Raw genomic sequence first — 18,145 nt, 5'->3', positions numbered from 1 at the left:
AGACACTAATATCTAGTGTCTACTGGGGTGGGTGGGGCATAGACACGAATATCAGGTGTCTACTGTGGTGGGCGGGGCATAGACACTAATATCTAGTGTCTGTGGGCAGGGGAAGGAGAGCAGGGGTTTGGGACAGTGTCGGCGCGATCTCAGTGTCTATGCCCCATCCACCCCAGTAGACACTAGATAGTGTCTGTGCCCCAAGTAGTCACTAGACCACTAGGCCACCACCCCATGAAGTGAGGCAGATTCGTCAACAAGATAAGGTTAAGTGCCTGAACCCAAAGGAGAAATAAGAAGACCGGTTGTGAGCACTTGGAAAACAATGCAGTTCCGACAGGATTATGAGATGTCCTGTCAAAGCATTAATTGTTGCTCATGAATGACACACCTAGGTTTCGTGGACCGGTTAGCATGCTTCCGATTCAGTTTTTGGACACTACTTAAGTATGGGTTGAAGAGAGAGAGAGAGAGAGAGAGAGAGAGAGCAGTTGAGAATGTGGAGCAAGTCTAAATATTTTGTACATGAATATTCATTAATCATAACCAAACATCTCTTTTTGTGAAGAAAAAAAAAAAACTTAAAAAAAGCGCGCGTGTGTCTGTGTGTGGTGTGTGTTCACTTTCATTTAATGTTTATCCACATTAAGTGATATTAGATATGAAAGAAAAGGGGGGGGGGATAGGGGGGAGAAGGGAAATGGATAAATCAATGCTATTCACAACTTTAATTTATCAACAAACTGACTAAGAGAATAACTTTCCAACTCTAAAACATACAGGCGTAAGATAAAAGAAAAGAAAATAAGATTAAAAAAACACACACAAAAACAAAAAAAAAACACGCAAAAAAAAAAACACACGCACACAAAATCAAAGATTTTCAAAGGTTACAACAACAACCCAATTAGACTATTTTACAAAGATTTGGAAGGGGAAAAAAGGAAAGAAAGGAAAAGAGATAAATCAAACAGTGAAAAGTCAAAGATTTCTTTACACTTCCCCCTCCCTCCCCTTAAAAAAAAAAGCTATAACAACAATCTAACTGGACTATTCAACAATAGTTTTTTTTTTAAATCGAAAAATAAAAGCGAAGAGTCCAATATTTCTTGCATTGGGAAAGATGCCAGTACAGGTACATGACATTTTAGCATATCGCAAGTAAATATATGAGTGTGTGTGTGTGTGTGTGTGTGTGTGTGTGTGTGTGTGTGTGTGTTTAGAAAGGGCGGAGACAAGAGACATTTTACAGTCACTTGTATTTAACTAGATCCTCTTCAAGGCCAGACAACAGATGATGGGAAAGAAGACCGAAAACTCCATAGCTCCGCCAAAGTATCGATCACAACCACTATGGGAACCCGCCACTGTGAACTTTTGCCAGGGTGCAGATTAAATGACCTGCAGAAATTCCGTGGGGGAGGTTGATACGGCCTTCCCTTCATAAAACACGCGCAGAAGGGATGAAGATGCTGTCAAAAGTTGCAACAGCCTATTAGAGATGCCTGGAAACTTTGGGGTGAAAATGCTTATCTTCTGAAAAAAAAAAGAAAAAAAAAGAGGTGCGGATGGAGAAAAAATGTTTTGGTGCATTGTAAACTTTCGTCACAAAAGAAAAAAAGAAAAAGAAAGGGAATATGCTATGATGATCCTCTATGAATTGGCGGGGTGGGGGAGGGGGGGGGGGTTGTTCACTGTTCATTCAGGCGATCTGGGTCACCCAACGATTGTTGTTCCTTCCATTGCTCTCCTTGGACTGACTGGGGGGAAACTATGCCCTCAGACTATTCACTGTACTGTTGTCCCCTGCTGAGACAGCTCAGAGACACCATGTGACCGACACCAACCTTACTGCACACTCACAGGCTCCATGGCTCGAGAGAGGACTTGGAGAGGACGACATCATTCATCAGACGGGCTGGACTGACATGAAAAGCTAAAGGCGAACAAGAAGGAAAAGAAGTAATCAATAAAATGAACGTTTGTACACACAGCTTACCGACTCCTCATTACTCCCTGAAAAAAAGCCTTTGCCATCGGAACATCTTTGCGAATTCAATCCCCACACCCAATGCAAAAACAAACAAACAAAAAAAACAACAACAAAAAACAACAAAACTGAGACACACAAATCCAAACACACCCTCTCTCATCAAATATGGCACACCTAACGAATAGTTACACCCTTGCACACCAGATTATCAGACAGTGGCTCTTTCAAACACATAAATACTGGACGAATTTCTTTTATTGTGTGCAGCTCGCTCTAATTAACTAGCCATGCTATTTCCGGTATTGTCCTACTTTGCGTCCTAAATCACTGCACCTATTTGAACGAAAATTTTCGCGTGTTTTGCAATGGAAATGGCATGATGCATATAATCGAACCTTCTAATCAAGAACTAGGCACAATACGACGAGAAATGACCCATAACATGAACCCGAACGGATACTTGTTGTCCCAAGCCGCCTTGCTTTTTGTTTACATTTTCGTGGTTCGCGGGGCCGAAAGGCCGAAAGAGCAAAGAGGCGGCACGTTAGTTTAGTGACTGAATCCGAATCAAAACTGAGTGAATCAACGTACAACCACTGAAAATTGGTTACAACGTCTACTATTGGTAATTTCGTTTTGTCTATGCACAAAAATTGCTGGTAAAATATAGGTCCCTGGATTTAGGACGCTAAAATAGGACTTTCAGATACTCTCTGCGCTTTCCTCATACGTGTACTGAGTCAGGACAACAACAGGTTTGCAAGGATGTGCCAGTAACCACTGTGTGTGTGTGTATGTGTGTAGGAGGGATGGAGAACCCGAATGTGGGACAACGCGATGCGCACATTTGCAGTTTGCAACGTGATACGCCCATGTTTTGCCCTGTGTGTAGACACAAGACGGCCTCTCGTCCTAATCCGATTGCCGCCATAAAAACTCGATACCGCTTTACAAGTGTGGGTCGTGGCCTGTCCCCACAAGATAGCACGGAACACGTCAGGTGGGGACGCTGTCTAATGGAGAGGAAACTAGAACATGTAGTTCTTGATGCACCGACTTCACCCTTCAATCCTTGACGAAGTGGGTTCAACAGTCAAAGTACCGACGTCTGCAGTTGTACGAGGAGCGTTTATCTCTACCTGTATGGCATTTATCTATACGGGAAACTCAAGGAACAATCTCAAAGTAGGGAAAGGGGTTGGGGTCGGGCGGTGTGGGGGACAGGGGAGAGGGGGGGGGGGGGGTCAGAGACAGAGAGAGAACTCGACCTATTTTACAATCACTGAACTATTCCAGTAGTGTATTGTGAATGTGCAGTCTAATGGAAGGCATTCGTACTTCCGTTTGTGGTCAGCTCGATAGTCCCCGGTGTTATGATTCCCCCGGCTCGTTAGACCCTCTCGGACAGATTCAGAAAAATTAATAGTAAATTACAGCTGTATAGTTTTTTTTGTTTTGTTTTTTTGTTGTTGTTTTTTTCTCTCTTTTTTTGACAAAACACAATACACACTATCTAGCAATCGAGAAAGGGGAGTATCAGGCCGGGGGAGCAGCGGGCAGGGGGAGTAATGACACAGGGGAGTATCGACACGCTCCCCCCTTTCAGGAGCCCTTTCACCAGTAGTTTGAGCAACAACGAACGATATGTGTCACCAAGATGACTGACTCTCAAGGGAACGGCCAGACACATGTGAGAGTGTTGATACTCCCCCGTGTCTTTACTCCCTGAATGGCTATCTGAACAGCAGGGTCAGAACGGTCGAACTTGTAAAGAAAAAAGTCCACCCAAAATAAGATAAAGAAATAAATATAGATAAGGGGAGGCATAGGAATGAGCTGCAGCTCGAGAACTTGTGCAGAAAGGGTGTTTCAGTTTGAGTTTCGAAACGTGCGGACAGGAATCACATACTCGATGTATACTTTGAAGAAAAAGTGAACCGACGCCTGACCTGCGCATAAAGTGATCAACTCAACGCAACAGCATTTGCTGAACACATAGCAGTGGCACAGTGGTAAAACGCCCGACTAGGAAATGAATGTCCTCGGGCTTGATTCCCATATATGTACCATGATTTCTACACCTTCGTCCACAAAAGCTTGTGCTGTGGTCTGGGTGCTGGCTAGTCATTCCGAATAGCCGATAAACCGTTTTCCTGTGTGCAGCCTGCACTTTGCACACGTGAAAGAACCCCTGGTAAGGAAAGGGCTGTCCCTGGCAAAATTCTGATGAAAAATCCACACTGATAATAAAACAAATTAAATTCACTTGCAGACAGATAAAATAGGGGGGAAAAAAGATGGTGTTGCACTATGGCCACATGCTCTCCCCGGGAAAGAGTAGCTCAAATTTCACAGAAAGCGGTTGTGGCAAAAACGGTATACAAATCAGCACGATCACTTTGCCCTTTTTGGCTAAATCCGTATTCACTTTGTTGTCATGGGTCGTACTCTTCCCACCCAATTACCGCGACAGAACTTCGGAAAGTTAATCAACGTCTGTTCGAAAATTTGCACGGTAGAACACGAGACAGCAGCTGCTGAATGTTGTAGCGAAAGAGAGGAGCGTTGTAAGCGTAGAGGAAAGGGTTCACGCACGACTTGGTCCACAGCCACCAGGCGAAGACCTCGCGCAGGAAATTGTCGACATAGTCCTTGTGCACGGATAGGATGATGGTGCAGATGGTGTAGGGCAACCAGAATACCGCCATGGCCAGAACCAGGCCCGCCATAATCACAGTCGTCTTTCTCCTCTGCTTAGTTTTCACCGGTTGTTTGTGGCTCTTTTTCACCTCCTCTTCACGTTTCGGAGTAGCAGAGGTAGAGGTTGCTTGGGGACGCTGTACAGCTGTTTGGAAATCAGACACACCAGAGCGCGTTAACACATCCGGTCTTGAATGGATGGAACTCATATTTGACTTTGAAGATGGAAAGATTTCCAAGCGCGTAGATGGTGTTTTGATGGTGGTTTCCTGAAGGTAAGCAGAATGTTGTGCACATTCTACCGTCCCCTTCCCACTGACCTCTCCACTTTGCGATGCCTGTTGTATTTTCAGCCTTGGTACCGCAGTCGGGCGCACTTTCATTCTCTTCTCCCACACCACCACCATCAGACTGGTGATGGCGGCCAGGGAAGCAAAGGGTAGCAAGAAGCTTAGGAACTGCGTCACCATGACATACACGAAGTTGTCTTTGTACTCCACGTCGCATTCGTCCACAGGAATCACGGAGTGGCCGGATAGCACGTCCCACAGGATGATGCCTGGCGAGTTTATCAAGAAGCCGATGACCCAGCAAATGGCTAGCTTGATGTAGGCCCGTTTCCTTGTTTCTACAACCTGGATCAACACGTGGCGACACATATAAACCTGATACGAAATGCACATACGCAAAACGCGCGTGTGTGTGTGTGTGAATAGGGGGTGGAGGGAGAATATATATATATATATATATATATATATATATATAGAGAGAGAGAGAGAGAGAGAGAGAGAGAGAGAGAGAGAGAGAGACAGACAGACAGACAGACAGACAGACAGAGTTACAAATATAGTGTTACATATTATTTGCAGATGATTAAAAGCAAAACAGGATTGTATTTTCTGTTGTGCATGTAATTTATACTCAGTACAGTTCTCTCTCTCTCTCTCTCTCTCTCTCTCTCTCTCTCTCTGTGTGTGTGTGTGTGTGTGTGTGTGTGTGTGTGTGTGTGTGTGTGTGTGTGCTTGCCTCCTTGAGAGGAATTATATTGCATCGGTTTTCCTATATTATATCTCAGTAAAGCAAACACATAGCAGAGAGAGTTACAAATATAGTGTTACATATTTGCAGATGATTAAAAACAAAACAGGACTGTATTTTCTGTGATGCATGTAATCTATACTCAGTATAGTTCTGTGTGTTTTATCTTCAGTTTAACGTCTATTCACTATAAGTGTTTTTAGACGGAAAGGAGTAAAGAAGTGGATAAAGGAAAGGGAATGCATGTGAATATTAGTGTAAAAAAAAAAAAAAAAAAAAAAATCATGTTATGTAACAGAGGAAAAGTATATTATAAGAAAAAGGTCTAAAGAGATTGTGGTGTGTATTGAATGAGGTGTCATGTGTGTGTGTGTGTGTATGTGTGTGTGTGTGTGTGTGTGTGTGTGTGTGCTTGCCTCCTTGAGAGGGATTATATTGCATCGGTTTTCCTATATTACATCTCAGTAAAGCAAACACATAGCAAATTACACACATAATTCGTTTATCCTCCCAACGAATCAATACACACAAAATACTGGTATCTCTGTAGCATGAATGTATGTTACGAATTTTATACGCGCGCGCGCGCGTGCGTGTGTTTATTTGTGTGTGTGTGTGTGTGTGTGTGTGTGTGTGTGTGTGTGTGTGTGTGTGTGTGTGTGTTAGTCTGTGTCTTCGTGTTAAAATTTACCATAGACACATACACACACACACACAACCGAACACCGGGTTATTACAGAGACTCACCTTGTTTACACAAGTTAGTAAAAATTTTTAAAAAATGATGAAGGATCTAAGCCTGCTTAATTTCTGCCCCCCCCCCCCCCTCTTTCCCCCTCCAAACTTCTCTAAAGATATTCAAAATTCGAATAACACAGGAAATATTCCCAGTCAGGTGATGCTAACAGATGATGAATATATACAAACAAGATTAGGAAAATTTGTTTATGAATGCTGCTGCAATTTACTGCATTAACTGATTAATTGTGTGTTTTTCATTCATTGATTTCTTTACCATTGCACTTGTGTCTTATAAACCTTACGGTTTCATGACAATAAAATCTATTCTATTCTATTCTCTACTCCTCTCGCGCTTTTCTGCCAGGAGCCCCCACTCCCACGCCCCTCCCCCAGGGTAAGCATCTGTCTATACCCCCCGCTTCACACCAAAATCCATAACCACTCTTAACCACCACAACCCTCACCCTTCTACCCACTTTCCCCACCATAAATTTTTGCCTCCTCCCACACAACTCCCTTCCACCTCCAACCCTGCTCCACCTTCCTGATCTGATTTGCCTCCTTTCTCCACGCCCACCCCCCTCCCCTCCCCCATTTTTTTCTGATGGAAGGCCTACAGGGTGAACATCACAAGTGCTTGACCACTGCCAGCCTAATCTTTAGCGACTTTTCCACATTAGCTCCTCCTCCACATTTCCCGACGGGAGGCTCACGGTGTGTCTCCATACCTCTGCTTCACAAACACATGACGACCACCACCAACCACCACAAAAAAACCTCACATTTACCCCCCTCGTCTCCACCTCTCTCTCTCTCGCCGCCTCACACACAACTCTCTTCCAAACCTCCCATACGCCTCCCCGAGTTCCCTCCCTCTCCCACCCTCCCCACCATCCCCTCAGCCCCCCCCCCTCCCTCCCACCCCCCAGCCCCCAATCCCCACATCCCCCGAACTTTCCTGATAGGACGACCCCAGGGTGAGCAGTGCCAGCCTGTCCCAGGCCACCAGGGCAACGATCTGTGCGGCCATGAAGCATACGATGGAGTCCTCCACCAGGAACACCTTGCACAGCCCCTCCCCTAGGGTCCACCTCCAGTACTGTACTGAACAAAGAAACAATGACAACGACAAATGTGACGATGACAAATGTTTTATAGAGAGGGTAATATCGATGAACTGAAAGCTTCTTAAACACCATGCCCTCACACACACACAGGTACATACACACATACATATATATATGTGTGTGTGTGTGTGTGTGTGTGTGTGTGTGTGTGTGTCTTTTTATCACAACAGATTTCTCTGTGTGAAATTCGGGCTGCTCTCCCCAGGGAGAGCGTGTCGCTATACTACAGCGTTACCCATTTTTTTTGTATTTTTTCCTGTGTGCAGTTTTATTTGTTTTTCCTATCGACGTGGATTTTTCTACAGAATTTTGCTGGAAACAACCTTTTTGTTGCCGTGGTTTTTTTTACGTGCGCTAAGTGCATGCTGCACGCGGGACCTCGGTTTATCGTCTCATCCAAATGACTAGCGTCCAGACCACCACTCAAGGTCTAGTGGAGGGGAAGAAAATATCGGCGGCTGAGCCGTGATTCGAGCCAGCGCGCTCAGATTCTCTCGCTTCCCAGGCGGACGCGTTACCTCTAGGCCATTACTCCACTATATATATCGATTATCCAAGAAATTCTTTTAATCCCGCGGTAAAGGAGACGTTGCCATCGCCTCAGGCAACTGTAACATGTTCTTCAGATCTGCATTGATAAGGCTGATTGAAACTGAAACGGCTGATATCATTTTTTTTCTGATATGTTCATTCTGGTTAATTCAGTGTCCACATTAGAATATTCAAATGCAGTGAACACGCCGATGGTGTAGTGTTGCTGTATGTGTTGTGTCCAGATTTTGTATTTCTTTTCTTTTAGTTGTGAACAAGAAAGAAAAAAAAATGTCATGCCATCTTCTTACCAAGTTCTAAGTTCCGGCAACTGGGAAGCAGGTCGTTTTTGTTTGTTTGTTTGTTTGTTTTGTTGTTGTTTTATCCGGATCGAGCCTCAACAAAATAAATCGTTAATGATCCCGAAATACGGCTTAACTCGAAAGACTTAGACCTATTATTGGTATTACTGTGAACATTTTTTTTTTCCTACTTTGTTTATTCCAAATTTGGTATTGGCAGACAAAGTATTCTGAGAAAGTGAATTTGCTAAAGTTTAACACACACACACACACACACACACACACACACACACACACACACACACACACACACACGGGCACACAACCGAACACTCGTTTACAGCACAGACTCACTTTGTTTACAAAAGTGAGTCAAAAAACCATCAATGTCCATTCACCAAAACTTTTTTCTGTGTACATATTCTGCCACTAATGACTATGTGTCAGCTTTGTATATGCATGTAATTCATTCACCTTATGTATTAAAGAGCACTGAAATTAGTATTTTGAAATCAAGCTCCATTTCCCCCAGGACTATAAACTTAATATGATGTCTTTTCACAACAGGCTGTTCTTAAATAAAGTTGTTTGCATGCACAATGTTATATACGGAAATGCTCCAAAATGATTATAGATACTTTTAAAACTAATGACCACAGACACAGCCACATGCAATGCATAACATATACACATCCAGTATTTCAGCTTCCTGTATTCTGGTGGAAAACAATGGAATAATATTTCACTCACTTTGAAGAATATAATTAATAAAAATTCGAAGAATCATCTCACTGACTGCCCAAAAGATAAACAGCTATACAAACCTTTGATCAAATTTCAGGCTCCTGCCATTGTCACGTTAGGGATTTCCATGTCTTATTTTTCTTCTTCTTTTTTTTATTTTTATTTTTAAAGTCCTCAAGAATGGTGGATTATCCCAACTGTCCCAAGAATATGTACTGGAGTTATGTCTTTTCCCGTTGTTTTCAACATTATAATGAGGAAATTAACCACTTCATCTCTTACTGTCTTTTGGATTTTGAAATCGAAGCTGTTGTTAAGTACTAGAGCTATTCCTCTAGATCTAGCATTGTTAAAAGCAACAATACTTTAATAACCCCATTTAGCTCTGATCTGACAGATCTTTTTCTTTTTTTTTTTGGCTGAAGTGTGTATCTTGTAAGAAATACCATTTTTTTAAGGTATTGAACAACTCTTCCTTTTTCGTAACCACCAAGACCTTGACAATTCAATGATGAGATTGTAATGTTATTCATTATACATTATCATATATTTTTGTGTTTAAGGCCGTGAAAACAGTTTTCCTGTATTCCATATAGTATTTTCACTTCCGCTTTTTTTATTTATCTTTTTTAATTTATTTTGTTTTATACATTTTTTCAAGCTGTTCATGGATACACGCGTGCACAGCAGTTTGTGTATTCAGTGAAAGGCCAAAGGTTAACCGACCTTGAGCCTAACTAAATTATCTCTCGATTTAAATATATATATATATATATATATATATATATGTGTGTGTGTGTGTGTGTGTGTGTGTGTGTGTGTGTGTGTGTGTGTGTGTGTTTTATCTTCAGTTTAACGTCTATTCACTATAAGTGTTTTTAGATGGAAAGGAGTAAGGAAGTGGATAAAGGAAAGGGAATGCATGTGTACATTAGTGTAAAAAGTATACATGTTATGTATCAGAGGAAAAGTATATTATAAGAAAAAGGTCTAAAGAGATTGTGGTGTGTATTGAATGAGGTGTCATGGGAAGGAGAATATGTATATGCATATCAACAAGTATTAACCTACAACAATGTAAATATAAATAACAACATTAATTAGAACACATCAAAGGAGGATACCAACTGGACTGGAGTTTAAAATTTCCGAAAACATTCTAAGCAATGAATAATCATTCAAAATCTTTTCAGTGGCTAATGAAATATTGGAAGAAAAGTCATCAACTACATCTTTAGGAATTAAATGTCTTATGCTCGGACAATGAATGAGTAGATGACTTACAGTTATTTGCTTACCGCATATACATTTTATATTTTTAGAAAATTTTGTACGAAAGGCATTTAAACGAATTCTATACATTAGACTTGTAATTTGTCTTGAATGTGCTGCTGGTGTCAAATTTAGAAAATGTTTGGGATTAGCTGCATTCTTTGTGCTTACACAACATTGGTAATATTGATTATTGAATCTATAAGTAATTTCTTAAATCGATTTCTAGATACATTTTCTATACAACTAATGTATTCATGTAGATCTAACTGGATGTCAAGTTGTATTGCGCTTTCGAAATTGAAATTTACAAATTTAGTCATCACCGCTGCAAATGAATCTATACCCAAGTACAAATCGGTTAAAGATCATAAGCACTCTGGTAATATCTGGTGGAATGAGGCTTGTGAAGCAGCAAAGAAAGAAAAGAAGTCAAAATTCAAAATATACTTAAAAGTACAATCCCTCCCAAATCATTTAGAGATGAAAAAGGCTAAAAATAAAGCAAATAGTGTTAATGCACAAGCGAAAAGGCAGTACTGGTAGTCTTTCTGCACAAATGAAGTTTTCAATCACAAAGATATGCAAAAGGTATGGGAAAAACTAAAAACAATGAAAAATGGAATATATTTACCACAATGCCCAATTAAACTGGACCATACAGATCTACCTTCAAATATTGAAAAGGCAGAGGTTTTTGCTGACATGTTTGGTAATCATAGTAGAAACACTGGTTTGTCAGAAGAAAATAGAAAGTTCAGAGAAAACCAAGAGAAAAATGAAATATACCAAGATTCAGAGAGCGTAAATCATCTTTATATAAATAGTGAAATAACACCAGATGAAAGAAAGGAATGTCTCTCAAATCTCGGCAGCAAAAAAACAACAGTTGGTTTAGACGGAATTTCAAACGAAATGTTGAGACATTTGCCTGGAAATTTGACTGATTTCTTACACTTAATTTTAAAGAAATGTTGGTCTGATGGTGACATTCCTCTTGTATGGAAACAATCAATTGTTGTCCCAATACACAAACAGGGCAAACGCAGAACAGATAAAAACAGTTATCGACCAATTGCCTTAACATCACATGTATGCAAACTAATGGAAAAAAAAGTGTTCTAAAAAGACTTGTTCATTATTGTGAGAAGCATAGTGTAATTCCTATAAACCAAGCTGGCTTTAGAAAAGGTAGATCCTCCACAGAACATCTAGTCAAACTGACTACACAGGTAAAGCAACAGTTTGCAAGGCGAAAAAACGTACTAGCGACTTTTTTTATGTGAAAAAAGCATACGACCAAGTGTGGCACGATCGACTTTTATATAAACTGAAAAATATCGGTATCACAGGCAACATGTATGATTATATTAGAAGTTTCTTATCAGATAGATTTATACAAGTAAGAATAGGAAATACCTACTCAAACCCCAGACAATTACATATGGGGTTACCACAAGGATCAGTAATTTCGCCGATTTTATTCAATATATTATTAGCAGATCTACCTAACAAGCTAGCTAAAGATACAGTCTTGGTTCAATTTGCTGATGACATTTGTTTATGGATGAAGGTGACAATGAAAAATAAAACGCCTACTAGGACATTGAATTACATAAAGAAAATATACCAGCGGGAACTTGATAAAATCAGCACCTTTATGACAGAAAATGGCTTACAATTGTCCTTAGAAAAAACAAATATGATGCTGTTTAATACAGGATCAGACCCTGAAAAACTCCCCGTTTTTACAATAAATGGTTCTATCATCACATATACACAATATGTTAAATTTTTGGGAGTCTATCTTTCTTCAAAGCTTTCGTGGAATTATCATATTGACTATATACTAAACAAAGCAAGAAAAGGTCTAAATTTCCTTAAAATAATTTGTAAACAGCACTGGGGGCAAGATACCAAAGCGTTGATATCTCTCGCAACCTCTCTCGTACGTTCACACTTGACATACGCTCAAGAAGTATTTTTCAGTGCTCCACTGCATTTGTTAAAGAAGCTGCAAAGCATTGATTGTAAGGCCTATAAACTTGCTCTAGGTGTGCCCATTCTTACATCAAATTTAGGGACCTACAGAGAAGCAGGTGTTTTATCTCTTGATGAACAAAGGAAAGCTTCAGCCGCGAAATTCGTTATCAAATCTTTCGCATATGAAACCTTTTCAAAAGAAGAAGCTAATTTAAGTTCACAAAAAGATTTTGCTAAAAGAGCTAAGACGATACAGTCTATGAATTCCATTAATACATTTGCATCAGATATCATTAGTGCTACGGAATCAAAAGACAAGAAAATTGCAAAAATACCTACTTTTTCCACCAGTCCCTGAATGGGAGCAGTGTAAAGCTACCTTTGACATGGATTATACAGATTTATCCAAGAACCAGTCACCATTTTTGTTAAAACCTGAAGTGCTCTCCCATATCGAAAATCAATATTCTAATTATCTAAAAATATACACAGACGGATCTGTTCTTGAAGATGGTAATTCAGGAGCGGCTTTTGTAATTCCTTCATTTAGAATAGAAAAATTATACTATATTGGTAGACAATATTCCATTTTCACAGCTGAACTTATAGCCATACTTATGGCCTTAAATTATATTTCAGACATTCCGAAAACTGTCAGTGAAATTCTATTATGTGTAGACTCGAAGTCAGTATTACAAGCTATAGAATCTCCAAATTCAAAGAAGCGAATTGAGATGACAATGGAAATAAAACATATTATTCACCAACTGACAAAACAGGGCATAAAAATAACTTTCTGTTGGGTACCTTCGCACTGTGGAATATCTTCAAATGAGTGGGTAGACCAAGCAGCTAGAAGGGCAGCATGTGTGTGTGTGTGTGTGTGTGTGTGTGTGTGTGTGTGTGTAGACAGATAGATAGATATAGATATATTATTAGTATTGCTATCATTATTTTAGAATTTATAAAAACACACCTGCTCTTTTGAAGTAGGCCTTTACTTTTTTTTGTCTGTATATAATCCTCCCCCCCCCCCCCACCCTAATTTATGCAAACACACCTGCTCTTACGAAGTAGGCCTTTACTTTTTTGTAAGTCTATATATACCCCCCCCCCCACCCCCACCCCCGCACCCCTCCCCCTCTTCCCGCCCCTCCCTGTTCCTTTCATTCACACTCTCACTGTCTATCGTTCTCTCCTCCAGCAGCTACACATCACAGAAATGACTACTGTACACTGTCAGGGCTCACGAACCCGTGTAGATGAAGTAGAGAGGCATGCTGACAGACCCTATGGTCAGGTCACAGACAGCCAGATGCAGCAGGTACAGGTTGTGCACCGTTCTCAGCCGTCGATCTCTCATGTAGGACAACACCACCAAAATGTTCCCGCCCACCGCCGTCACTATGGCCACAGACATACACACCATGGCAATGGCGGACCAGGGCAGAGGAAGAATGGCCGGCCGGGATTCGTCCTTGTTGGAATAGTGTACCACCATCTTATCCCTTGATATATATATGTTGTTGTTATTGTTTTTGTTTTTAGAGGATAATACCTGCAACAGATAAAGCTGGAAGTGTGAAAGACAAAGAGGGTCAAGGAATTCATTGATTCGTGACAGCGTTGCTGACAATTCAATTCAATTCAATTGAAAAACACTTTATTAATCCACATGGAAATTAACGTGTGCAATCACAGGCTTGTTGTAGACACCAACATAAAAAATGAACATGTAATACACTAAAACAAGTCAGATAAAAACTCTCAGTAGCTGACTAAAACAACCCCTCACCCCAACACCCCCACACATGCGCACACATTAAGACAATAAAGTATTGCACAACAACGTATACCGATAGAAAACATCCAGCAAATAAAACAAATAAAATATAAATATTCAATTCTCCCCCCCCCCCCCCCCCCCCCCCCCACCCCCCCCACACACACACACACACACACGTCTGTCATTTTGCAGACTTCTCTCTCTCTCTTTTTTCAAAGTGGACTTGCGTCAGTGTCCATATTCACCAAATTCAACCGTTTTTATTGATATTATGAAGCAACAACGGCCGAATAGCGTGGACCCTTCTCTCACACCAACATACACAGTCATACACACAGTCACACACTGGCTCGTTCTCTTATTGTCCCAGCGCCGGCAGTCAGCAAGGGGCTTGGGGACCAACACTGAACTGCTTCGTCGCTTTAGTGCATTTTTCAGTCACGGCTGTTGCGACTCCGTCAACTGAAGAAGACATCACCTCACCAACGATAATACTCATTGAATCGAGGAGCCAGACAGCGAATGCCTCCACAAAGTACAGATCTCGGTTACTGACATGGTCATCATTTTAAACGAATAAGGTAATCGTCATTATTAATGGAAAACCTTTTTAAATTAGATTTTTTAAAAATTTAAAAAATAATAATAAAATTTAAAAAAAACAAACACTTGTAGCTGGTCCGAGCTTAAATAGTATTGAAACCGCTCGTCATGGGGTGGACAAGCTGACTTGCAGTCTACAGAAAATGAACAATTAGATATTATGATGATGATACTATGTCAATAATGATAACGACGGCGGCGATGATAATGATGAATGAGTGACTGAATATACATCAGTGAGTGAATGAGAGAGAGAGAGAGAGAGAGAGAGAGAGAGAGAGATGTATATATATATATATATATATATATATATACTGAAAGAGAGAGAGAGAAGGGGGGAGGGGGGTTGGATTCAAGGTATCAAAGCGTGCGAACTGACATTTTCATTGACCCAACGTGCTGATTCAGTCCTTGCGGGCCTACAATAGGTTTGTGTAAACATGAATTTTGAATGAAAAAAATGAAAGATATAAAAAACAAAACAAAGAGGTAAGTATGCCTAAATACATTAAAGTTAATCGCCATGAAAGATACACGGGCACACACACACACACACACACACACACACACACACAACGAAATTGCAAACTGAAAATGAAGATGTAACACTCCAAAACTAAACAATAAAAGAAGAAAGAACAGGCATTTTCTGAAAGGAAACAGAAGAATGAACCTTAAGATGTTCTCACTGCCCCAAAAGAACTCGCTTTGCTTGCACTGAGGTCCCGGTTTTCGAGTTATGTATCTATGCTCGCAAGATCACATAAAAAATACACAGGCAGGGCATGTAGTAATTTCTTTTTTTGACGAAATCAGTCAAGACATGTTGCAAACAAATTGCACGAACTGACTCATCATGACGTAAAAGTTGACGCAAAAATCACGGATGTCACATTTTCCAGAACAAGTTCTGGAATGCCACCGTCAGACGGTCGTCTGAGAGTCATCATCATCATGGCCTGGCTTCGCTGACGAAGATCTAGGAAGGGCGTTGTCCACGTCTGATGCAGGCACGCTCATGGCTGACAAGGCCAATGCGGGAAAAGCAGAGTCGGCCGCAGCGGTTGCAAGGGAAAGTCTGGTCTGGGTTCGCGGCTGCAGCGTCGTGGTTCTTCCTCCTTCTGCGTTTGTCCTCAAGGCTGGCCCTGCGGTTGTTTCCGAAGGAGGAGACAGCTTGGTGGATGGTGCGTCGCCAGGTCTCTCGATCAGCGGCTACTGCGGACCACTGGCGATGGTCAATGTGACAGGCACCGAGAGCTTTCTTCAAGGAGATTTTTCGTCCGAGAGTGGAAGTCTGTAAAACCCGTAATATCTTGCTTTGAAAGATATACTAAGTCTTTTGTTTTAACAGAAATATCATCTTTGATAGGCCTATGTCTTCTTCTGTTTTTTTCCCCCATATCGTTCGGAGGCCAAGTAAAATATCCTGATCGACAGCGATGTTTGGAGGTACCATGGGATGTTTCAGCGAGTCGCAGCCTATGTCTAAAAATAGATGCGACAGTGCAGGTTGGTTCATTCAGTTAAACAGGAAGGGGTGAAAGGTTGGTAACTTGGTTAAATAAATATGCAAGCAGGTGTGTCTTAACTGACTGACGTCACGCAGTTACCAATATCAAACTGCATGCTTTGTCGAACGAGAGCCATCGTTACACGTTTTCAAGATCATAAACAAAATTGATGACATTGACCCTAACACTTTTTTCACAATTAACAAATCTGATATAACCAGAAGTTCAAATACAAATTTTTATACACAATTTTGTAGGACAAATGTTCGCAAATCATCCATCACCATCAGAGCTGTTAAAGGATGGAATGCACTATTAAATGTAACAAAATCAGCTAACAATATAACCCACTTAAAAAGTCTTCTGGATAACGACCCTAGATCATTAGCTCAGAGATACGATTTTGACAATTAACTGACAGGCAAATTAGCATGCAAATGCAAACCCCGAAATGTATATTTCAAGAAGGGACGTGGAAAAGCAGTGAGGCTTATTATAGTCCCAACTTCTGTATCTGTATCTGTATCTGAAAGCTGAATGTGGCTGCCTTAAAGGGTGGGATAAAAGCGTAGGAGCCGAGGAACTCAGGGGGGGAAACACGCACGCACGCACGCACGCACGTACACACCACTTGCCTGTATTCATCCTGCCCTCGCAAAGAAATATATCGCCAAGGAAACACAAGAAAACAAAAACAACCAAAAAAGCAGAAGAAAAAATACACACAACAACAACAACAACGAGAGAGAGAGAGAGAGAGAGAGTGGGATATGGGACGAGGCAGAGCTTGAATGATTGATAACATGGGGAATGCGGTGAGAACGAGATAGGGAGAAGTGAAGATGATGCTGGTACAGGCAAGTAAACAGCGTTCTCTTGTGGCGGGGTAGCAAAACCTTTTTTTTTTTTTTTTCTTTCTTTCTTTTTTGTGATCATGATGTTGAGGTGAACAGCTAGCTGTTTTTTTGTTTTGTTTCTGTTTTGTTGTTGTTTCTTTCTTTTCTTTTTTCTTTTTTTTCTTTTTTTTTTTTGGCAGCTTCCGTGTGAAAACTATGCAGCAGCCCTTGGTCCCTCTCACAATCCATCACAGGGGGTGCGCCCTTTAGGGACCCACAGAAAGGTTAGTAGGTCAGTCTAAGGGGGAACATTATCGCTAGGATAGCCCAGGACATCATTAAAACCACGATCTACGGGATGTTCAGGAAACTGAGACCGCTTGCAGTGTGTAATGCTTGATTTTTGTTTTTTTGGCTTGTTGTTTTTTAAGTTTCAAACATAAGAACTTGTTTTCCCACTTGAACGAATAACATTTGTATCACGACAGATTTGGAGGGGAGGTAATTCTTCTCGTTGCCAATTGTCCCATCGTTTGTGAACGGAATTTAAATACGTTGCAAATGACACCCCACCCCCTCACCCCTCCTCTCCTCCACCCCCGTCCCCATCCTCCTTTTGGAATGCCAGGGGATTTCTCAGTATAAACTGTATCCTCATCTTCCGGAAAGAGTGTGCCAGAAACGTGATCTTTTCCATTGGTCTCTTTGTTTCTGTCATTTTCCTTTTCTTGGTCTTTTATTTCTACAGCTCAAAGAATCTGGTTGGGGTTTTTTTCCTTCTTTTTTTTTTCTTTTCTTCTTCTTTTCTTTTTTTTTTCTTTGGTTTTTTTTTTTTTTTTTGGTGACTGGACACTTTCTGTAACAGCAGTCGGGACGTGTGAATTACTCGCTGTTGGATTTTGTTTTGTCCTGCCTGTTGTTAGAATCTATTCTATAACATATAGGGTTTTTTGTTGTTGTTGTTGTTTATTTGCTTGT

At 40.9% G+C, this 18,145-nt stretch overlaps 1 protein-coding gene across 1 annotated transcript; it reads right to left on the bottom strand.

Annotated features, from left to right (window-relative positions):
- Positions 1–4,778: 4,778 nt before the first annotated feature.
- LOC143285580 (histamine H3 receptor-like) lies at positions 4,779–13,932 on the bottom strand. Its single transcript, XM_076592974.1, has 4 exons — positions 13,686–13,932; positions 7,416–7,576; positions 5,056–5,328; positions 4,779–4,838 (listed from the first exon to the last, which is right to left on the bottom strand). The coding sequence occupies exons 1-4, from the start codon at positions 13,930–13,932 to the stop codon at positions 4,779–4,781; spliced, it is 741 nt and encodes a 246-aa protein (XP_076449089.1).
- Positions 13,933–18,145: the final 4,213 nt, after the last annotated feature.

This window comes from Babylonia areolata, chromosome 9 (genome assembly GCF_041734735.1).
Source record: "Babylonia areolata isolate BAREFJ2019XMU chromosome 9, ASM4173473v1, whole genome shotgun sequence".
NCBI lineage: Eukaryota > Metazoa > Mollusca > Gastropoda > Neogastropoda > Buccinidae > Babylonia > Babylonia areolata.
The sequence above is the reverse complement of the archived record's forward strand: the minus strand, read 5'-3'. Positions and strand labels throughout refer to the sequence as shown.

Excerpts from the sequence above, each read along its gene's own strand:
- LOC143285580 (XM_076592974.1), bottom strand. The coding sequence starts at position 13,932 with ATGGTGGTACACTATTCCAACAAGGACGAATCCCGGCCGGCCATTCTT. Across the intron at positions 5,329-7,415 it reads ATCAGGAAAGTTCGGGGGAT|GTTGTAGAAACAAGGAAACG; the intron begins GTGGGGATTGGG and ends GTGTTGATCCAG. Across the intron at positions 4,839-5,055 it reads TGAAAGTGCGCCCGACTGCG|CTGTACAGCGTCCCCAAGCA; the intron begins GTACCAAGGCTG and ends ATTTCCAAACAG.